This window comes from Chrysoperla carnea, chromosome 1 (genome assembly GCF_905475395.1).
Source record: "Chrysoperla carnea chromosome 1, inChrCarn1.1, whole genome shotgun sequence".
In the NCBI taxonomy this organism is placed as follows: domain Eukaryota; kingdom Metazoa; phylum Arthropoda; class Insecta; order Neuroptera; family Chrysopidae; genus Chrysoperla; species Chrysoperla carnea.
In genome coordinates, this window is record NC_058337.1 from 43914536 (window position 1) to 43939657 (window position 25122).

General features: G+C 28.1%; 1 protein-coding gene across 1 annotated transcript in view; it reads left to right on the plus strand.

Annotated features, from left to right (window-relative positions):
• The first annotated feature begins 7162 nt into the window (after nucleotides 1-7162).
• Nucleotides 7163-25122, plus strand: part of LOC123305153 (homeobox protein goosecoid) — a 72441-nt gene continuing 54481 nt past the window's right edge. Inside the window, exons 1-2 of the mRNA XM_044886785.1 lie at nucleotides 7163-7649; nucleotides 17792-18093. Of these exons, the coding sequence (XP_044742720.1) occupies nucleotides 7163-7649; nucleotides 17792-18093 (789 nt within the window). The remainder of the gene's footprint in view (nucleotides 7650-17791; nucleotides 18094-25122) is intronic.

Here is a 25122-nt window from a genome sequence, read left to right on the forward strand (position 1 = left end):
ATAAAACTTAAAAACACAAAATAAATAATAGTTTTACAAAACTCAAAAACAGGCTTTTGTAACTAGCTGAACTTCTTTAAATTCAAAAAAATCATTTTATCGTAAAAAAGCGTGGAGTGCTTTTAAGATATTTTATAACGACTTTACTTTTGCCAATATCTGACAATTAAATATTTACAATAATTGAAATTTTACATCCCACGCTTTTTTACGATAAAATGATTTTTTTGAATTTAAAGAAATTATTTTCAACTTTTTAGTTCATCTAGAAGAATAATTTTTTATTAATTATTAATAAAAAATACTTAGTTATATATTTGAATAAAAATAACGACTTGTCTTTGGATGTTATAACAAATTACACCCGTTAAGGTTGTGAGCCAATCAGAATCATGTGTGTACGTGTTTTAAACCTGTTTTTTACGTGTTTTTTGGCTTGTTTCGTTGGAAAATTACGTTTTTATATAGTGGAAATAAATTAAGAGACAAAGCATTTATCATTCTACACGTTATTTTATCATTTATTCGTGCGGGGGCGTTACTAAAGCGACGTGTTGACGTCACTGGTTTGAATTTACTGTCACAGGTATTCGATGCATTAGGCTGTATAATGGCGGGAGCGCAGTTAAATGCATAAAGCCAAAGAAAACTAGCTATTTGTTTTGAAATTGAAAGATTCAAGTACTCTCACCATAAATTTGAATATTGTATTGACTATTTGTATATTTTCTGTATCTGTTAACAAGCAGAACTGGTTGCCTATAAGAAAATTTACTTAATTACAATAAAGTGTTTTTATTAATTTAACTTTTTAGCTCTTAAAAATCGGCGGAATAATTTAAATAAAAAAAAATTTTGATCTATCATCTGAAAAAAAATTTGTAACTTTGGCAACCGTTCTTAAAGGCCTTGATATCTAAGCTTAATTTTTCTTTATACCTCCGTTATCAATGAGCTAAAACTTTCAGATATAATTTTTACTTGAAATCGAATGTTCAAAATCGAATTATTTTATCTCTAACTGTGACACAGATATCCCGATCTTTCGGAATTGCAACGTTGTTTTATCTAAAGCAAAAATGTGCAATCTACACTTAAAAAAACAAAACTTGAATTAGACTGGTAAATAGCGGATGTTGAAATTAAAATTGTGACTATATGATGTTACCAAATATGTATTATTTCTTAATTTTGTACTTGAGAAATCTAGACTATTATATTTTTATTCCCACTTAATTCGAATATGTTATATTCAAAGTATAAAGGATGTTTAATATTTTAATGAGGAAAATTTAATACATGGTAATGTATTTTCAAGTTTCGTTTTCTAAATACAGGTTGTTCGAATTAATAAAATAGCTTGAACTACCTAGTTATTTTCTAAATTTCTTATTATTTTTAAATTGTTTGAAAAATAATTTTTTTTCTTTTTTGCACTTTGTTTTAAAATTTTTTTATAATAGGTTAAGTTTGGAACTAGAAACAAATGACTGTATCGGCTAACTATCTCAAGTAAAAACTTGCAATTTCATCCGTTTCATACCAAATGATCAAGCTTTAAAGTGTTAATACCTTTTGAGAGAAAAATGTAGTATCGTAACCTATACTAGTTATTATAGCATCCATTATACGTAGCGATACTAAAGGAGTAATTATCTTTTTGTTCGCGTTCTTCAGCTAATACAATTTTTCTTACGGACAGTAAAAAATTTTCTTTGTGTATCTTAGTATACCTTGGGACTAAACTTAGTATACCTTGATATATTTCATATACATCATGGTATAAAAAGGTAGTGTCGTATTAACATGCGTTGAGGCTGTGAGCCAATCTGAATCACGCTAAATTCACATTTTTCAACTTGTTTCTTTGGAAAATTACGTTGTAATATAGTGAAAGCAAGTTAAAAACGAACCATTTATCAATATGCATGTTACTCTATCATTTCTTTATTCGGTGGCGTTACTAAAACGATGTGTTGACGTCACTAGCGTTTGAATTTATAGTTTAGAAAAACCATTTTCAACTGTAAAATTACATGAAAAATCAATTTAAAAAAACTTTTTTTCGAATTTTTCTCAGTAATTTTTAATAAACTTTCGAAAAAAAAAATTATAAAACAGGCAACTTATTTAAAAAAAGTTTATCTATTTAAAAAAAGTTTGAAGTACATAAATCAGTTATATCCTTGTTAATCGATTACAAAATAAAATAACTCGATTATAATGTATGTAATATATCAAATTAAGGATATAGTAATTTTAATACTATACAATAAGTTAAAATTATAGTAACATGATATTTAACTACACTATTATCTATACATATGTATATACGTATGAAAAATATACAATATTATTTTATATCTATCTATCTATCTATTACACATTTATGTATAAACGAGACTCGAGGCAGTTACTACTGCTCCACCCCTTAACTTTGAATGAACTTGGAATCATCCCTTGTGCACTTTTGTCATTGGTTGTATATATAGGTATTGTATGCTACACAACATATATGTATACGATTATGAATCGAGGGGTATATTTTTGTTAGACAATATAATAGTGTTTAAAATAGTGCCATGAACACTTTAGTAGAAAAGTTTCCATAGATCTAAATGCAACATGTGTACTCTTTTTAAAAAAAATCGCATAAAATGTATGGAAATTTACCAGCCTCGGTTTATTTCATCTTAGCTTCATTTAAATCTCCAAAGTATCCTGATTATAAGAAATACGTACAATTTTTAGATACAGTGGTGTTGAAACTATGGAAAAAAAGTATATTTTTGAGAATATTGCCAATACATCGCTTGAACAAATTGTTTGGCAATGTATGCCAAGGATTCTCCATTTAAGGCTATTTAAGGCGATATTGGTAGTGTTTCTCGAGGTTTCTTTTTTACCATAGTATGCCATATTATGTACACTCATGAAAATTAAATCAAAGATGGCAAAAATTTTATCTCGGCTGAGCCGAAGCTAGTCAACATTCAACCTCGGTCGAGGCGAACCGAGAATAGTGAACATTATAAAATTATAAAAAAGCTAGGTACGAGGCTAGGCGAGGTGATACCAAAACGAGGTAGAACGTTGACTACCCACGCCTCGGTCGAGGTAAAATTTTTGCCATCTTTGACTTAATATTCAGGGGTGTACTTAATATGGCATACTAAGGTAAAAAAAAAAGGAACTAGTTAAAAAAGTAAGTGTCTTTAAAACACGGAATATAACTTCCTTATTCTCTAAATTTATATGGCTCCCGGATTGAATTATTAAGTTATTGATTATTATTAAGTTATTGAAATTGGTTAATTTCATAAAATAGAGATAATAATACAAGAAGTTTTATGTTTATGAATTTATCTATTTGAGCCTGACTTTGAAATAAAATTAACTACGGTGCTGATTGCTTGAGCGATAACGACGAAACGATAACGAAGAACAGTCACTCTCCCCGTGACTATTCTTTCAATAAGCGAAAGTAGAGCGCTGGCTTATAGTAGAAGTATTATATATATGATGCTTGCACAATATGACTCTTTGTGCAGCTTCGTCAAGCTTGCAATCTCCTATATGGTAAAATTTAGGATTCGTACGAGATCTTTGAAAGAGAATTCTCATTTTTAGGAGCAATCAGGTTCATTTCTGCATCTATTTTTATGATTTAGTAGAAGTTTCATTCTGAAAATTTGATGTAATGATTAAAAATCAAATTATAATCCGCAATGTAATAAATCTAGATTATTGTAATAAAGCGACTTTAATAATCTTGTTGCGATATATATACTAAAGCTGAAACAAATGTGACATGTTTTCTCAATCTGAAAACTACACAGAAGTGTATTCTTGATTTTTGATAGCTCGCATATGCTTTAGGTAATAGAATTAGAAGCAACGAAGTATTTAACTTTGAAGGGGAGAGGATGTACAAATTTTCAATATAGTGTGTGTCTATAATTAAGTTAGCACCATATGGAAAACTTGTTTATTCTTCGTGTTATGAAAAAAAGTTATTTCTGAGAAAAAGTTCTGCATAACCTGAAACGGAAATTGAAATAATCAGATATCAAGTTTTTGCATTCGTATACTTGGTTTGTGGAATAATTTTGTTTAGAAGTCAAGTATACATTTATTTTTTATAAGATGGACAATCTTTATAAAGGAGAGTTGATTATAATTGAAAACTACGTTCCGATATTCAATATTTTCCATCTACTATGAAAAAACAAATTTTGTAATTTTTACTCTTCTCTTCATTTGTTTTTTTCAGAGCATCAGCCGGCGTGTAGATGAATGCTTTATTAAATTTCGATCTATTGACACAAATTATATCAATGCTATTTAATTCTATCTAATACAGATTACGGAGAAGAGTTAGTACAAATAACAAAATCTATTTTTTCATGGTAGATGGATAATATTAGGCATCTGACCGTAGTTTTCAATTAGAATCAACTCAAAAATTCTCTAATAATTTCCCAACAAATAAATGATAGTGTAAAAAATAAAGGTACTTTACTCTTAAAATTTACTCTCGCCTTGTATACGATTGTAAAAAAATAATATATGACTAGGTATATATTATTTTTTGTATTTTGCCATTTCTATAGATCAAGCAGCAACTTTTTACATAGAATAACTTCATAGAACAAATAGTAAGTTTTCCATCTGGTGCCGATTTAATAAGACACACTGTATGTAGACACACATGAACCGAATCTAAATAATAACTTGGTTGATGGTTGAGAAGTTAAATTTTGTATGATTATAATTTTAAGCGATTCAATTTTGTAGGTACTTAATTATATAATAATTTATATCAGAAACCAATAAAGGCTTGATTTACTTACCTGTATATAATAGTATAATACCAAGTTCTATTAAATGCTATATCCATTTGTTTTTCGTAGAATATCGATTTAACTTTAAGCTTTAGGCATAGTTGATAATTTTACATTATTTATTGCAGAAAAGTAAAATAACAATACTTAAAATAGGAGTAAGATAGTATGAATAAAACTTTCATCAATTATTTCGAAAAATTTGTATATTCAGTAAGTTTCATTTATCTTATTAGGAATTTATTTACATAACAAGTTAAGTTTAGGCAATTGAAGCAAAAAAATGTTTATTCAATTAATTTTCTCTGTAGCTGTCAACCGAGATATTAAATTATGATTTCATTATAAAAAATTTTTAATATTACTTGAGTGTGTTCTGTTGATGGACTTAAACAAACGACTGGATAACGAAAGAGCCAAAAACTGTAAATTTTTTCAAATTTCAGAAAAGTGTAGAGGACTTTTTTAATGAAAGAAATGAAAATTAAAAACCGTAAATATGAGGTTGCATCTGATTATTTGATTTTACTTTTAGCTTTTGTCTTTTTAACACTCTGGTCTTCACGAATAATGAAGATATTTGAACATTTGGTCGAAAAGGGTTTGCGATTCATATGTGAACAATAAACATTTGTGCAACATTATTGTATTGTAAAAAATTTGGTGTAAGATTCACCATTCAGAAAATAATATGTTACCATTAACAACGATCTTTCGAAGATTTTCCAATGATAAAGTGTAAATAAGTTTTGAAAGAAAAACAAGCAAAATGTAAGGAAATAAATTTGATTCAGTTCATATATGCTCAGGGGCACATTTTTTCTTAATTTTTTGAACAGCTAAGTTTCTCATGGAAGAAGTAATAAAATTATGGGCCAATCAAGAGGGGAGTGATAGGAGGTGTCTATTATTTTGCGCCGTTCGTATTTCTCTGATTAAATTTTTAATTTTGGAGAATGAATGGGATGTTTTTGCTAGAATATAGAATCAAAATAATAATGGACTTAAAAAATAGATGAATGCGGACGCAAAAGAAAAATATTTATAAAAAATGTTTTATACTAGTCAAAACTTCATTTCTGTGTTGGTCATTTTGTAAGCACCAATACAAGCTTTTTTTTCCATAACCAGAACTGATTAATTTTAAAAATACTTTGGTAATTTGGAACAAAAACTTGTTCCTTAAAATCACTTACAATCAGCTTTTGCAAAAAATTATCGGCAAATGTACAGTATATGATATTTATTTTTGGTTCCGAAAATTTTTAAAGCACGTATAACTTGATCCTGCCCTAATAATTGTTAAGCCATAAATTTTCTTATTGATTTATCATATTTTACAAAGACAGTGTCAGTATATTATTTTATAAAAAAATGTTAAATTTAATAATGATTACAATAATAGTATTTATAGATTTTACAAATTGAACAAATTAAGTACCATAGACAAAAAAAATCGAATTGTTCATAACAAAATTCAATTGACACTTGAATAAGGCAGAGATAAAACTACCCTTTATACATTACATAGAATATATACATGTATTTATACCCCATAAATGAATGAATGAATGTAAATGCTCCGCCCTTATAAAAGAGGGGGTGCGCGTAACGGTTCTCTCATAGGGGTTGTTCCTCATGGGAGGGGTTTCAATTTTATCAATTTCTAACTCTAATAGTATTATTACTTTTAAAGGTATAACAATTTATAACAAACTTGTTTGAGTCAAGATCACCCATAAATCATTGACACACAAATTTTGTTTTTTTAATACTTTTTTATTAATTATTTAATGGAAAAATAAAACTAAAAAAAAACGTAAAAATTGTAATTAAAAAAAAAAAAAATTCTCTTTTGTAAATCGTAAAAATTAGTGAATTGAAATTTTTTTTCATGGGTACTGTTTCACCGTGTGTCAACATTCAACTGTGATTTGCTTGTGTGTTGGTAAAACAATATAATTAATTTAATATTTTAATTCAAATGTAAAGATTATTTGTTCCAAGTGTAATTTTAGTCAAAAATTTATTAGTTTTTTATTTAAGTGCGCCGCGGTAGTCTATTGTGTTTCCAAAAGAAAAAAATAACACACATTCTCAAAACTGTATATTCAATCTGGGAACGTGTTCAGTGTATTTGAACACACTCAACGATTAGAGACTAATAATTAATTTAAGGACAATTTCTTGGTGTAGTGAATTTTTATTAAATATCGTTAAAACTGGCGGTTATTGAAAATCCTTCGGAATTTCCAAATTGTAATACAGATGACACATATAGTGGTACGTGTAGTGAAGACGAATATTTGATGACCAGAATGATTGACACGTCATCACCAATGTCATCAACCACACATCATACGAATTCTTCAGCACACCATCAGCATCATAGTGCAGGGAATGGTGTTGTTGGTAACAGTAGACAATCGCCAAGTGGTTATATAAATGCGGCTATGTTGTTTGGGGCACGAACTGGTTTTAAACCTGTGATGAAATCAACATCACCCAATAATACATCATCTTCGTCTTCGTCATTGTTTACAATTGATAGTATATTATCAACACCAAATACTAAATCAACTGGTTCATTACGACCACAATTATCAAATTCACCACCTACGTCATCTACGTCATCATCAAATACGGCGTCGGCAACGAATAATAATGTAATATCCGGACATAATGCAGTGCAACAAGCTGCTGTTGCGACGGCTGCTATGTTACATCATCCTTTAGGACACTTAGGTCATTTTGCAGCGGCTGCTGCTTCCGGTTTCGCTGGTGCTTCTAGTGCAGACTTTTTAGGTAAGATATAATTTTTCGAAAATAATAATATAATAATAAATGATAAATTATCTAAGAAAATAGTGCAAAATTAACATGATAAATCAGGGAAGGTTTTTTTTTTGTTACTGTGGGATATTATGGCTTTAAGTTTGGAAATAAATTATTTTTAAGTAACGAATTATCATTAACATGCCATGCCCGCTTTAATATTCTTGAAGAATGAAAAAACATGGTTTTTGAAAATTTTATTGTGTATTATAAAATGGGTATTCGTAAAATTTGGATCGAAGTTTTTTAGTTGAAAATACTTTTTTACTAAAATCATAGGTATAAAAAACAAAAATGACTATTCTTGTGTAGTTTTTGCAGAATTTTATACAAATTACTGGTAATTAGAAAAATCAGGTTCCAGTTATTTTTATACCATGTATAGATAGATATATGAAATATATCAAGGTATACTAAGTTTAGTCCCAAGCTTGTAACGCTTAAAAATATTGATGCTATGAACAAAATGTTAGAATAGGTGTTCATAAAATCACCTAATTGGTCCATTTTCGGTTGTCTGTCGTTCTGTCTGTCAACACGATAGCTCAAAAACGAAAATATCAAGCTAAAATTTTTAAAACGTGCTCAGGACGTAAAAAGTCAGGTCAAGTTTGTAAATGAGTTTTCAAGTTTGTCTTGGGTCCGGAGGACCCATCTTTTAAACCGTTAGAGATAGAACTAAATTTTAAATGTTAAAAATGTACCTTAGGTAAAACCCAAACTAAACAAATATAAGTTTCACAATCAAATTTTTATACAACCCAAAAACTGCCTCTTTTTTATTCAAAATTTTGAGTTTATGTTTTAAGTTTTATATTTTTGCATACACTAAGTTTACATATTGTTATCCTTGCAGAACTTACAAGGGGTAAGAAGTTTTTTAAGCCACTTATGCAGTCGAAAAAAAGATAGTAGCTTGTAGTAATTTAAATATTATAAAAAAGTCATAAAATTGCCATTGTACATTTGGGTACTAAAATTAAGAACTATCCATTCCGATAATGAAAAGAAGATAATTGAGTGTTTAGTTTTTATAATTGGTATTAAAGATTTTTTAAATTCATTTTTTAAAGAGTTCTATCAGGCGTAAAATGACTTAATCAGTCTGATATAGAATGCCTAATTGCCTACCCAACTTTCTGAGAAATGAGAAAACATATAATTTTTAAAATATAAACTTAAAAGTACAAAAAAAGTGTTTAAAATTAAGTAAAATGCGCGAGTCTTCACAGAATAGTATCACATTAACCTGAAGATTATTATAAATTACTCGACGTTTAACACGAGCTATTTAAAATACCATGTGTATATGAAATGTATCATGGTCTACTAAGTATAGCCTCAAGTTTGTTAAGCTTAAAAATATTGATCCTACAAACAAAATTTTGCTATAGGTGTTCATAAAATTACATAATTAGCCCATTTCCGGTTGTCTGTCTGTCTGTCTGTCTGTGAACACGATAATCAAAAAAGAAAAAAGATATCGAGCTCAAATTTTTATAGCGTGCTTAGGACGTAAAAAGTGAAGCCAAGTTCGTAAATGAGCAACATATGTCAATTGGGTCTTGGGTCGTAGAACCCATTTTGTAAACCGTTAGAGATAAAACAAAAGTTTAAGTGTAAAAAATGATACTTTTAAACAAATAAGATTATAACTTTTGTTTGAAACATTTTTTCATAAACATCACTGTTTACCCCGCAAAGGCGGAAATTATTTACTGTGTGACTATTTAAGAGTGGCTTTCCTTTTTTTACTTACATGACGTAAAAAAACAAACCATTGCATATACAACACTGTCTATATATGGTGTTTCAACAATTAACTCCGTCAATTGTTTGCTTTCACTTGTTTATATTATACTCAAAAATTTTATTAATCCTAACTTTAATACGCATGTTGTTTTTCCCAATTGTGTCCTGTTTTCTGATCGCTTCCTTCACATCTATGGTTATCTAATATAAAATGATGGTAAAGATTCACCATTCGTTCCTCAAAAAAGTTTTTGAGGGTTCCCAAGCAAAAAAAATTAAATTTCATTAAATGGTGGGAGCGCAAATAAATCGTATATTAGAGTTCGTACAAAACGAAGTGGCACCGAGCAAGAGAGAGTGTAGATACGAGTGCACATACATATACATCATACACTCTCTCTTGCTCGGTGCCACTTCGTTTTGTACGAACTCTACATTGTATTAAAACTTACAATCTACTATATATTTTTTATCGTATTGAGGTATTATTTATAATTATTCAAGTATTGTGAAAAGGTATTTATTAGAGCTATATCCACTGCCAAGGGCTCGAACCAGGCCGAAAGACAGGCCAAAGGCCGAAGGTAAGGCCATGACTATCTTATAAATAGAAAAAATTTGGATTAGTGGGATGGGATGGGGTTTAGCGGGATGGTTTTAGCAGGATGGCTTTAGCAGAATGGGTTTGGCGAGTAGGCTAAGCATAGTATAGGTATATTAATTATAGTTACGTTTCCCCAAAACAACGTCTGTCGGAACTGCTAGTATCATTATAAATATAAACGCACAAAATTCAATGTGTTGCACATTGTTAACGCATATTACCGAACAGTTTTGTTCTGTAGGCCAGTACAAATTTTTAAATAATTTGGTAGTATAAAAATTATTTATTATTATTGCTAATTTATTTCACTAATATTATCTTGATTATATATTTTTTAACTTTTTAGAAATTTTTTCCATTTTCGTCGTTTCTTAAATAATTATTATTTGGTTTGAACATCTCCCTAGTACTAAATATATTTAAATAAACTGATATATTTAAAAAAAATTTTAATCTCTTGAGAATGAACGAATGTTCGAAAAAATAATACAATTATTTTTTATTATTTTAATTATTTATTGTGAACTAAATTCATTGTTTTCTGAGAAAATTAGAATATTTTTTAAAATTAAGTACTAGTGTTGAGAAGTATTACCGTGAGCTAATAAAAATATTTTACTTAAAGGTATGAAACACATAAAAGTGGTTCTTCTGAAAAGTGGTCATTTTATTCGTCTGTATTTAGTTATATCATACTTTTGCTCAGAGCATCAAATCAACCTAGAATTGAAAAGTGGGCATGTTTCAAACTTGCATGCTTTATTGTACTATATTCATACACAGTTTGAGTTTACCTAAACTAATATTTCTTCAATTATTTATACAACTTTTTGATTTCTACTGCTTAGGTATTAAATTTTCAAGAATTCTCTAAATAAACAAAAATTTCTCTAAAACAATAAAAACATAATTTAAAAAAAAAACCAAATATCGAATTAAAATATAAAAATCTTAAAAAATAAAATACACGCAACTACAATATTTGTTTGTAATGATTCCAGGGTCAAATCACAAAAAAAATTATTTTGAACCAAACACTACATTCGAAGGTAATAAATAAATAACTTTAATATAAAAAAAAAATCGTAAATATTAATTTAATTCATGTGAAAATAATGTGTACATGTCAAAACGATTTTTGTTTAATATTTTTCAACAAACAGCTTATGTGGGTTGTGAAAGATAACGAAGCTTAAGATGAAAAAAAGCTTTTTTTTATACATTTTTTAATTCACCCTTATTTACATATAAACGTACTGTAATGTACTATGTATGAACTGTATATTATGTTGATGTGAGTATGAGATTCACTCGAACAAAACTCTGTCTAAATATATTATGGATGGTGTTTAGAATGATTTTTTATGGGTTTTAACTTCTTTTTCAAACGTAATATTATAAAATATATAAAAATTTTTATAAATGTATTTTCAGAAGCATATGAAACTCTTATGGGATTGATTTAAATATATTTTTTAAACAAATATTATAAATTTTCCTAGAATACGATTTAAAAATTTTTATACTTATTTTCATTTTAAGGTTATTTATATAATTATAGTCCGTAGGCCTACACTCAAAAAATTTACTGATAACATCACCATTGAGACCTTTCATAATATGATCTTTATTTATAGTTTGCTAGCCTGATACCCACCCGTTGCGCTTAAAAGTAAAAAATACCGCTTTATAGCCTCCACCTTTCTAGATGTGCACAGTTTTCAATTTTGTTAAATGCAAAATAGTCATAATTCATTGAGTATATCAGAAAAGTTGGCTATGATTGGTTTGACGTTTACTATTTTAAATTTTTACAGAACACTTTTAAATTACAGATTTCTGTAAAAATTTTAAATAGTAAATGTCAGATTAAATTTTATTTTTTTATTTTTTTTAAATATATCTTTATAAATTATAGCTCATGTATTATTCTGATATATCAGCGATATTGCTGAACAGTTTCATTAAAAACCATTGCCTAGTTTTAGCGTAAAAGCGTAACAAACAAACAAACAAACATGCTTATTTTCGCATTTAAAATATGTAGAGATAGACATAGCGGTAGAGATGTCATTGTGGTCAGCGTCCTACATAACAATTATCTCGGTAACAGGGCGTTCCTTAACACGGGACTCGGAAAATTTTTGATTGCTTTCCTATACTTCAAATTCCAAGAGATCCGATATTTGTTTATTCTAAGAATGGCAATTATCTGAGTGTCGATAACTTGAGTAACATGGTGATAATTAAGTCGGATAAAATAACTGTTCATTTGTTATTCCATTGCCTTTCCGAAACAGGTTTTTAACTATAAAAAATGGATGATTTTTTAATGATATTTTACTTTTCCCTCAAAATTTAACCTTGCAAATATAAAGGTTGTAATATGAGCTGTAATCATTATTTATGCAATAAAAGAAAAAGGCTTGATTTTTAAAAGTTCATGTAAAGGGATAGCCATACTTTTGATTATCCCTTTTTCATAATTAGGATATAATAACCGTAATTTATCATGCAAACATTAAAAAATTAGGGATTTTATAAAATTTACTCTAATAAATTCCTCTATGATAAAATCCTTAATTTGTACGATTGCTGTTCAGAAAGCCGAAAATTACATTGAAATTTTTGTTTTGTTTTGATCGTCAAAGGGGTATTTTTGAAATACGAGTAACTTTTACCACTATATCTTAGATCAATAAAAATATTTGCTCTTTTACTTTGCAGGTTTAGAATTTCTAAAATATCAGACCTATATTTTACAATATTTAGGTTAATATAACAAAAACATTAAAATAGTGTGAACAAAAATAATAGGATTAATTGTTTTATTTTTTTGGATTCATTAGGGAAAATGTAAATCACTTAAAATTTTTTATAGAACTATTAAGATTTACTATGGTTGTTACATTTTCCTTGATAGCATTTTCCCATAAGACATATTCCCATAAGTCTTATGTACATATATTTACAATATATACACCACTATAAAACTACCATTATAACAAAAACTTATAGATTTTATAATCTGCAAAATACATCTTTATATAAAAATGTAAAGTAGTGCACTTACATTTGAATTATTTTTTCAAATCAACGATGTGTAAATCATATTTTCATATTTAAAGATCATATATTTAAACAAAATTGCTTAATACCTTTTTATAGGTAGGTAGGAACACAATAATAAAAATTCCTTCATCGATCGTTTTATCTTTAAATTTCTGTACGAGTAGATTATTCATTATAAATATTATCGAAGATAATAAATGAGAACTCTAGGATATGTCGAAATAAATTTCGATTTTTGCCCCAATTCCTAGATCAGTTTTTTGTATTTTTAAAATACGTATTTTCGACTACCAAGTAGTCATCATCAGTAAGAATTAGCTAGTGAATGTTACTCTTTGCTAATTTGGTGGCGGACTGCACACTGTTACTTTCGTGTTTTTACAATTTATACTGTTCACAGAATCTGTCAAATTGTAGTGTCAGTGGCGCTAGCCAATCAACTGCCATCAGTTTACAAGTCTGGCCAATGAGCTTGATACTTGTGCGCAAGCCCATTCGAGTATTTTTTGACGTTTAAAATAATAAATTACAAATCAAACCTAAATTAAAAAACTATAAATAAATCATGAAAATAAATAATCCTTTATTTTTATAACGTATTGACAATTTTTAGAAATTCAACCTTGATTTTGCAATTTTTATTAAATCCGAATTTGGAATAGGTCCTTTGTCCAAGTTCATTGCTTCATTACCCATCTTTTGAATGAAGATGCTTTCATAAGCGTCTAATTCGCAAGGATTGGGTACTGATTTTAGGAGCTTAAGGTTTGATTTGTCGATTTTGTGGTCGTTTTCGATAACGTGAGCGGCTACACATGATTTTTCAATTCTTCCATATTTTAAATGGCCCATATGTTCTTTGAATCTTGTGATAATTTGTCTTCTACTTTGACCTACATACTTCTTCGAACAATTTTGACATCCAATGCAATATATTCCCGATTGTTGTTCCATGTTGATTTTATCTTTGGGATTTACAAGTAATTGTTTTAATTTTGTTCGACTAATGGGTGCTATTTTTAGGTTATGTTCTCCTAGATAGAACAAAAGTTTAAATATAAAAAATGTTTCTTATTAAAAAATAAACAACTTTTGTTTGAAACATTTTTTCGTAAACATCACTGTTTACCCGTGAGAGCTCATATTATGCACAAATTTTAGTATTATGCGCATGTATGTATGTGTAATGTGATAGAGTAATCAACACTGTTTATACATGGTGTTTCAACAATTAACTCAGTCAATTGTTTGTTTTCACTTGTTTTATTTTTATTTTGGTTTATTAGAAATTTGAGGCGCTGCTCCTTGCTTGTGAAACGACAAATGTCGGACTAATTTCTTTGTACAACAGAAAAAGTATGGACACAGTCATAAGAAATTATGTAGGTATATCTTTCAAGCGTGTTTTCTACACAGAAAAATGTAAAAATGGTAATTTTAATTTACTAATTTGTTAACATTCACGTTAGCTTCGAGGTTGAACTTAATCGAACGCGAATGACAATCGTTCACCCCTGATAGTTATCATACCTATATCATATAAGTAAATCTATAAGAATAAAATTTTAAAATCCAATAATCGGAATAAAAATTATATTTAAAACATTGTATTGTGTAAATAAGTAATGTAAATGTTTCCATAATATCATGCATTTTCAATATGAAGAAAATATGAAAATTTAATACGATAAACTTTTTTTTTTCCAATACAATATGATTTGAATATGTGTGTATACGTACAGTAAGTTCGAGATGAAATTTTTCCGACATCATTTATTCATAATAATCCTGCGGCAATGATTGAATATTATATAATAATAGTACGAACATATAATACTAACAGTGAATATATTATTTTTAAAAGTAAGTATACAGTGTCTATGCATCGATTGATTGCGATATTTTTCCGATAACGTTCAATCTTATTAAAACATAATTTATTTGATGATAATATGTGTATAGAATGTTCATAGAATACACACAGTGATATTTTTGATAAATCGGTATTTTTATAAATATTATCAAAGATAATAAATGAGAACTCTAGGATATTTCAAAATAAATTTCGATTTTTGCCTCAATTTCTTAGATCAGTTTTTTGCATTTTATAATTACGTATTTCAACTACCAAGTAGTCATCATCAGTATGAATTAGCTAATCGTAATTGCTCTTATATTACTCCTTGCTAATTTGGTGGCGGACTACACAAATTGGGGCAAAAATCGAAATTTAAATCGGTATTACATATAAGCTATAACTTGAGTTGTTTTATCAAGGCCAACATATAAAAAAAAAACAAAGTACCTTTTTAAAGCACACAGTTTAAGTAGTTCGATCTTTTAATTCTTATTTAAAATAACTTATATTTAGCAAAAATATAAAATCGAATCCATTAAATTGTACTACTAGTCTCGAAAACACACTTTAAAGTTTAAAATGTTGGCCTCGATAAAATGACTCAAGTATAGATCCAAACATTTATAAAAACTGAATTAATTAATTGTTGAAATACCCTATTGACATTGCCGAATTCCAGAGCTTGGTATGAAATTAGGATCAATAGACTCACTATTAGAAGCTACTTAAGAATTTTCAACCTTCTTTCTTGAATAATTTTGCAGAAATCGGGAACTAAAATTTTATTCTAATTATCTACCTCCTTAGGGGAAAATTATTCAAACAAATTTTTTAAATATACACTTTTATTCTATGTGTTATGGTTAAATAAATGGGCCCCATGAACCAATCCTATGTAGCTCATTTACGAACTCAAAGTAACTATTTACGCTCTGAACACGCTAAAAAAGTTATAGCTCGATATTTCTATTCGTTTCTTAGTTAAAGCGATGACGGGCACCGAGACGGGCGGAAAAACGAAAATGGACTAGTTAAGAGATTTTATGAGCACCTATACCAAAATTTAAATTGTTGCATCAATAATTATTTCCAGCTGTTACAAACTTGGGACTTAATTTAATATACCTTGATATATTCCATATATAAATTTCTAGCAGTCAATATGTCAACATTTAAAAAACGTTCGCTGAATGCAATAAATTTGCAAAACGCATTATGCAAAAGTCTTTTAAATATCTTCCTATTTTCAGAATTAGAACTCTTCGAACATATAGAACTTAAAACTGAATTTTGTTAATGCACATCAAATATTCGTTTAATATTCTATTCGTTAAATATTCTTACGTTTTTTCTTAATATTCGATTTCTTATTCCGTGGATCAGTTTGTAATTCCAAAAATTAGTTTGATCATTCCAGGTCCTAAACTAATTTATATAAATATTATCATCAGTATGACTTAGCTAATTCATACTGATGATGACTACTTGTAGTCAAAATACTTATTTATATGATACAAAAATCGAAATTTATTTCTAAAACAATTTATTTCAAATACATGCGTGAAAAATTGTTATTGGATATCAAACTGGATATCGGGTCAAACGGGATATGCGAAGTTAGTTTGTTTTTATGTCATTGTTTACAAGGATGTATTTTGTAGCATTTACTTTTAAGGGAACGGTATTCCAATGATGAAGCTGCAGTTCCAAAAGGCTTTATATAAATGTTTTCTTTATAAATTAAAGGCTATGTAGAATCATATTCACAGGACATTGACCAAAGATCTTGTTATTACGATTGTGAGTTGTTGAAGGTCCATTCGATATGTCTCTAAGTGGTTTTCACTATATTTTATTTTATTATCCTATCTATTTGCAATACGTTCTTATAATATTATGTTATTTTAAATTTAATATTATCGAGGAATTGGATTAGCCTTAAGCAGTTTTATTATCGAACCATTTAAAAAACAATATTTGTTATAAATTTGAATATTATTGAAAAAATTATATTTCTTACATTCTTTTATATTTATAACATTATTTGCATTAAATTATTCTAGAATTAAATTTAATATTCTAGAATTAAATTATGAGAAAAAAAATTATATGTATTTTCTCGGGTTTTCTTTAAATTATTTATGATTCGTTGATTTTATGTTTTTATAAAATCATTCTTAAAAGATTTCGTAAATGTTATAGTTACGCAATGTTCTTTCATTACCAAAAACTTAAAAATTGTTATCCACAATTGTTAGGTAGATTCCACTTGAATCAATAACTAGATTTAAGACTAGTAGATTTGCTAAGGTTGCTTTTTTAAATTCGTTATATTCAACTACTGAATCGACTGATGTAAAAATTGGTTATGTAGCAAAATATTATTTTGCAGAACTGAATTTATCTGCGAAAACTCAATAATATAAGAGGATAACTATAATGAATATTTCAACTGCGAATAAAAACTTCGCCTTACATATTTCATTATCATTATATTTCTTCTTCCCTTACCTGCACGTTTTGCTCCTATTCTTGGCTTAGCGCTATCATATAAAAGTAAAAATTAATATTCTCGTTGCTTTTATAGTAGAACTGAATTCGCAAAAAACGAGCTATTGCGAAATCATATATCTCATTAAAAAAATATTAGGTTGAATTCTTCATGGTATATTATAGCAAAAGCCAGTTCTTATAAATTATAAGGAGCTAAGCATTCAGTTCATTTTGTAAATTAAGACATATCTAATATACATTCGAAATGTTATAAATTTTCTACAAAAATTCTTTTAATATTTCAAATACATATTTTTTCTTTCTTTTGACCAGCAGTAGCGTATCCCAATTTTTACCCGGCTGGATACATGCATGCTGTGGCAGCGGCTGCATCTATGCAAGCGGCGGCTGTTGCGGGAGCCGCTGCTGGTGGCAATCCTGGAAGCCTACACCATCATCACCATCACCATCCACATCATGTACCACCACCTAAACGGAAAAGGAGACATCGAACAATATTTACGGAAGAACAGCTTGAACAATTAGAAGCAACCTTCGAGAAAACACATTACCCAGATGTTGTGTTAAGAGAACAATTGGCATTAAAAGTTGATTTAAAAGAAGAACGAGTTGAGGTAAGAGAAAATTACTTTGTTTTGATATATGATCGAAAACGCTTTTTAATATTGAATACAATTTATATTTCAAAATTATTATTAACGAAAATATGGAAATATCGAATGTCTAGAAGAGCGAATCTGATGAAATTTTTATAAAAATTTTAAATCGTTGATTATAAAAAAACTCTGAGACTGAGTTGAGGCATAAATTATATTTTAAATTAAAATTATTCTCTTCTGGCTCCATTATTGATGAATAGGCTATATTCTAACTTCCAAAAACTATCAATTATTTTTAATCTTCTGCCTTGCGTCAACATCAAGAAGATATTTAGTTACGTACTCATTTTATAATATATTTCAATACTTACGAATTTATTTTATTTTTATCAACTCGCGTGTGAGTTAATTTTAATTTATTTTTAGTTTCGTTTATTAACAGAATGATTAAAACATTACGAAGGAAAATTTTTTTGAGACAATAGCGAAATTTTGATTTAATATTAACGCAGACATTTAGAAATTGTACATCGAGCATACGTATCGGACAAGTTCCTCTTTTTTGATTTTTTTGCGCCATGAACATTCATTTTTAATAATAACAAAGCTAATAAAGTTGAATAACGTTTTATCAAAATTAATTAATTAAAATAAATTTTAAAGATTCAATATTCGAAATCTATACCTATTCGCTCCGTGCGTGAGTTTCGTTTCCATGGTAACGATACACTACTTTAATTATAGAATTGTATGGATGCATATATAATTGTATGGATTGCATTTAAGACTTACATTTAAAATTTAATATTACTGTCTCACAAATTTAAATAAATAATTATGATAATTTACATTTAAAAAATAATATTTGTTCAATTTGATTTCTTATTTTCACAATTTTTAATGCATTAAGTTTAATTAATTAGTGTTTTTCAATAATTTTAATTTGACATTCACCATAACATTAACATGTAAAGAATTGCAAATTAGTCATAACAGCCCCCTTTAACTCCAAAATTTTTCACTGGAAGCGCTGGCATCAATTTTATTGTCCCTACCATGACTACGCACACAACGAATAATGAGGCACAAAATTTAAAGTTTGGAAGGGTTACTCCGCTTTTATTCGACTAAATATATATTTTTTAATACCTCTATAAAATAAAAGACTAAAATTCTAGAAATAATAAAGTAAAATAGTTGATGTATTTTAATCATTATGTATTTATGCAAGTCAATAATTTATTTAACATTTGTTGGTTTAAAAAATAAAATTAACATTTAATAACTCAAGTGCATAGATCTTTTTAAGTGCGTAATATACTTGAAATATTCTCCTCTAGCTACTTAAAATTATTTTTCAATAAATATATTTACATAAATAAAATAAACAATATCATATTGATTTTTTTAAGTTTAAATAGGAATTTAAAAAAATTTATAGGTATTTTTTAAATATTTGTAACAAATTTTTCTACTTTAAGTCGTTAATATTTTGACATAGACATAATATTTATCATCATTATTTAAAAAATCAATTCAAATTTAATTTTAATAAAAAATCGATTAATATTCCCTGTTAACTAATTTGATCTAAAAAGTGTAAATCTTCGTGATGACGAAAATTGTTTTTTTGTTTTATATTACTCTTTCAGAGGCGGTATTTTACGTGAGATCGATTCTTATAAATATTGCCTTGTCCTATGAAAAGCACGATTCCCGATGGCTAGGTGAATGGTAAATAGATATCTTCAAAGAAAAATGAAAATACACTACTAAATTAAATAAATATTTTGTCATGGATTTGAGAATCCTGACTAATAAAATCTTCGATGGACAATCTTACATCGTCTATGATAGTCACAAATATAAAAACACTCCAACAATGTTTTAATACGTTAATCGCAATGGCTTAGTCAGTCCCAGCAATCAATTTGTAAAAATAATTGCAAAAAATAATAAAAATTAGTAAAAAAAATTTTTAATAAATATTTTTAAATTAAATACTTCTAATAATATCCTTGCCAGCAATTACTTTTTGAAGTGGACGTTAATCATACTCTCAGAACATCAAGAGTTCATTTCTCTCAAAGAAATTATTGGTAGAGTATTTAAAATTTCTTTACTTTTTAATGAAGAGAAGTCGGTTTAAAGAAAATAAATGATTTTAGTTAATTGTATTATCTGAAGTAATGCCTAATAATAAACTTTTTTTTCAACGAGTTTCGTTTCTGCGTTTATTGTATATAGGGTGTTCTTGAATTTTCCGGTCCTAATTTAGATATTTGTTTTATATAGCGCGAAATAATAATTAAGAAGTTCTTAAAAACATATGTCTGAAATTAAGTAATTACTGAGATATGTGAGCGTGATATTTACATAACAGTACATGCTGCGTCTTCCACAATCCCATTCCTAATACGGTGCAATAGACGTAATGTAAACCATCCGTCTTGTGTGCGCTCGAACTAATATAATGTAATAGTCCACAGACAAAAGTTTATACGAACTTTTTTTATGCCGTACATTTCTGAAACACCCTATAAATATATTTAAACAAGCTTTAATGTAATTTTTATATATTTTTTACATTGATAATTATTTCATTACACCGCATATAGAAGTAAACATATTTATTTACAAAAGAATGTTTTTTTTTTGTGTATGTACTTTTTAGAATTTTTCCCCTCTGTTAATAATAATAATATGGTTGAATAATGCAAAACAAAAGAGGAAAATAGTAACTAAATATATTTTATTTAATATAATATACATACAATAGAATCATTTTTTCTGAATGGTTTCAATTATTTGCCGTTTTTATTTTACCATATTAAGATCATGGTTTGTTAAAAGTATAATAATTATAAAAACAGGCGGCAATTTAAGAGATCATTGCACTGAATTTGAAATAAATAAAACTTTATCCTTTATACTGGCTGTGCTCGAATCAAAAGAAATAACTAATAAACTCATTTTTAAAAAGATGAAAAAAAAATTCAAAAAAATATTTAAATCATTAATTTCTTTGTTAATGATTAATTTTTAAATAAAATTAATAAGTTTCCCGTAACCTCACTGAAAATTTAAATAAGTTTCATTGGGATAGTTTAAATGTTTCGCAGTTTTTATAGTAGCAAACAACACAGGCTATTTTTTTTTCAATAGGAAACTGTGAATGACAATTGAACAGACTAGACTATATTTAAAAAATACTCAATTTTTTGTTTTGACAGCTTTTAATATTTGTTGGATATTAAAACTCGCGATTTATTGAAAAAACTTAAAATATGTTGCTTTGCAATTTTATACAATTTTTGGTCGAATGCAATGAAAATTATTGTTTTTATTAACAAACATTCGAACATTATCTTTGACGTTAAATAATTAATATTTTATATTGAGACTAAAAATGTAAAAAAAAATATTTCATAAGAAATCTTTTTCAGATATTACTTAATCGTTTTGCAAAAATACAAAAAACACGTTCCATTCAATACCAGCAAAAAATATTAAATTTTGGGCAATACCCTTTTTAACCCCCGAAATAAGAAAAAAGGGGTCTTATTAATTTGACCGCTATGTGTGTGTGTCATGGAGAGTGTTCTTAGATATGTTTCAAGTGCGAATTTAGGGTCCCGTATCCGAAAAAACTAAAAATTGGCGATGGTCTTCCAAATCAGCTCAGTTCGGAAAAGCGGTTAAAGAAAAAGGCACTTTATTGGAGAATGTTCTTAGATATGTTTCAAATATGAGTTAAGGGTTCCGTAGCCGAAAAATTTGTCGGGGGTTTTTTAAATTTTGGAAATTTCACTTGTGAAGAAATTTATATTAGAAAGAGTAGTATCAAAGCGATAAGATAAAGTCAACTAAGCCCTATTTCCCATGATCTCAAATTTTAGAAATATGACATTGCTAAAAGTTTTGTATTTTCTGTAAGGAAATTAGTTTTGTGTCTATCTATATAATAAATTAGTAACCATTTTCTCAGAATATTTTAGCTGAATGATTCTTTTAGCAGAAAGAGTAAACTTTATTTTAATTACTACATATTATTAAGAAAATTATATTTTATATAACTAACTACTACATGTGTACCTTCCTATATTATTATTATCTTATATAAAATATAAATTTCCTTTGATTTAACTTTAATGTTATATACCTACCTATGTAGTGAAAAACAAGATATATAATTATTTAACTTAAAGAGAAAATATATAAAATATGGTTGTTTTCATAATGAAAGAAGATACACATGAAAGATATCTTCTACCTATGTGACTGACGACCGTATACTTTTGATGTGATCATCGAATAGATTTGATTCTTATTATTTCATCTCTTGTTTGTGACTAGTGACTGTGATTTATAAATATAAACTCATTCATACATACATTATTCAACGAACGAACCAAACAGTGTATACATGTTTGCCTATATTATGATATCTATAAACTCACTCTTTTGTTTGCTTGTTATATATATATATATATATGTATGATATATAGCTTTGTAACAAATGTCATGGAAACAAGTGCACCATACCGAAAAGAAATGTCAGTTTCGAAATGTAATATTGTAATAATAAGCATAGATATACAGATATGAATGTATACATATATATGCATGGGAGAGTGTTGTTCCTTGAATCACAACATACATTTATATGTTTTATTAAGCAACTAGCTGTCCCCTGCCACAATCGCTGTAGGACATTATGGTTGCACCGAAATAGATAAGAAGCATCTGGTAAATTTTATGAAATTTGATAAGCTCCCGATAAAAGAGTTTACAAATTTTATACGGCTGAATTGACTTTCATGTAACTTTTTTACTGTACACATCCATGCACTTTTATTTGGAACCAGATTTTGGTATATTTGAAAATATTCGATCCCTCACTTTCATTACTCTATCAATTTCCCATGCGTAGGAATAACAGTTTTGTAATGTACACGTCATGCTCTTTTATTTAATACCGCGCCACTTAAGTAGATTTGAAAATATTCGATTGTTCATTAATAGGAAGAACATGTGGGTCCATGGCAAGCAAAAAAAAAATTAGATATCTTATAGAGCCGTATGTTAGGTTAGGTTATATTGGCTGTCCACGAAAGACCAATTAGGCAATAGGACTATCAATGTTGTGGGTATCAATGTTGTGATACCATATATGTGTTTTACCACCTTTCCCCTGATAATGTCATTTATCAGTTCCTCAATTTGAGAGGCTGAGTGCACCTCTTTCATGCATATACCATGCACTACACCAGCCCATCACAAATATTAATTAAATTAATTTTGTTGCGACGGCGGGAATCGAGCCCGCCACCCTAAGCATACTGCGGATGGAATTGGTTACGCCTTAACCAACTGAGCTAATAGGGCGACCTTATAGAGGCGTAACTATTAATAGTTCTGTATCAAATATTTATTTTATGATATTTGATTTTGAAAGAAAATCTTTTATACTGTATTTGCTTCAGAAATCAGTTAAAAATTCAAGTTTCTATCTTCAATTATAATTTTATTCTCACAAGCAGTTTGTTACGAATGTCTCTTTGTTAATCGAAAATCTGAAACTATATTTTATCGTAAAAATTTGTAATAATGATATCATAATCGAAATACATTCTCCTGATAGTCATTATTCCTACATATCGATATAAGCTATATTATATTTATATTTTATTAATAAGATGTGATTCATGTTACAATATCGCAATTTACTATGGATTAAACTCTAAGGAACACTTGATCACACATGTAGCTCTTACAACCCGTTCTCGGCAATAGATTCGCAGGAGGTAACTGATTGAAACAGTGATCAATTCTATATCACTCGAAAACAAAAGCAATCGGAAAATCATTCTCTCGGTAATAAAATTTATGTCTTCATAAAATTATTGTCTAGAAGATGTCATTATCTTTTAAAAAATGGGAGTCTGATTGTCATCAAAATGTGATTGTCTCCAAAGAAGGGTAGGAGATTCATTGCCATCATGGTACAACACTTAATTCTTTGAATCCATTGTATAGTCAACATACCGTGTAGAAATTTAACTAACAAATCGTAAAATATATTATATTTATATTTCAATCTACCTATGAAGGAGTCCTACTTCTAGAAAAAAAAAATGTATAGAGTGCTTAGATATATAGAATGTATTTCAGTTTATGTCACATAAATGAAAAAAGAGGATAATGATATTTCTAATTGAACACTAATCAGAACTTTGCAAATGGATAGTCCAATCATTACTAACATCCACTTGGTCATGCATGAAGTTTTATGAACTTTTTATGCTGCTTAATTGGAAAACATGAATAATATCATGAATTTCGAACGACCGTTCTTATAAAAAGTTCTATGCGTCTATACTCTTGACTTTTGCCCCTAGCTTAACCCTATTGTCGTAAAAGTAAAAAAGCGACAATTAATGAATTTTGTATATGATTCAATTGTCTTTAATTAATAAAATGTTACGTTGTTTACGTTTTTGTAGCATCGAAACTGGTGGGCTGAAACCACACAAGCATGACACCTAATCTTGTTAACAATCAATAACTGAGACCAACTACACTCTCACAAGAAGAGTTCCTGTGAATAAAGTCTGCTTTAGAGTTTTGGCCTACCTTGGTGACTTTCCCATGTAACTAACGAAAAATTCGATAGGTCTAGAAAAGCTGGAAGCACAAATAAATGCGTAATGGATAGAACTAACACACCCTGGATAATTTATTTGATATATTATTTATTTTCTTCAATCGAGCTCACATTGAGGGTAGTCATATATCCGTTTTAAATTCGAATAAAAACAAAACGGCATAAGATAACAAAAGGATTATCTATTAATTTTAGCCATTGGGCTATGGCTTTATTTTCATTTCAAATGATTTCATGTAAGTGAGTATCTCTGAGTTGACAAATATGGCTATTTTCACTTTCAAGTTTACGATCCAATTACACCTCCATACCAAAAAACACACTAAACTGGTTATTTTTGTGAATGAAAACGTGATTCATGAACATGTGTGTTTTCT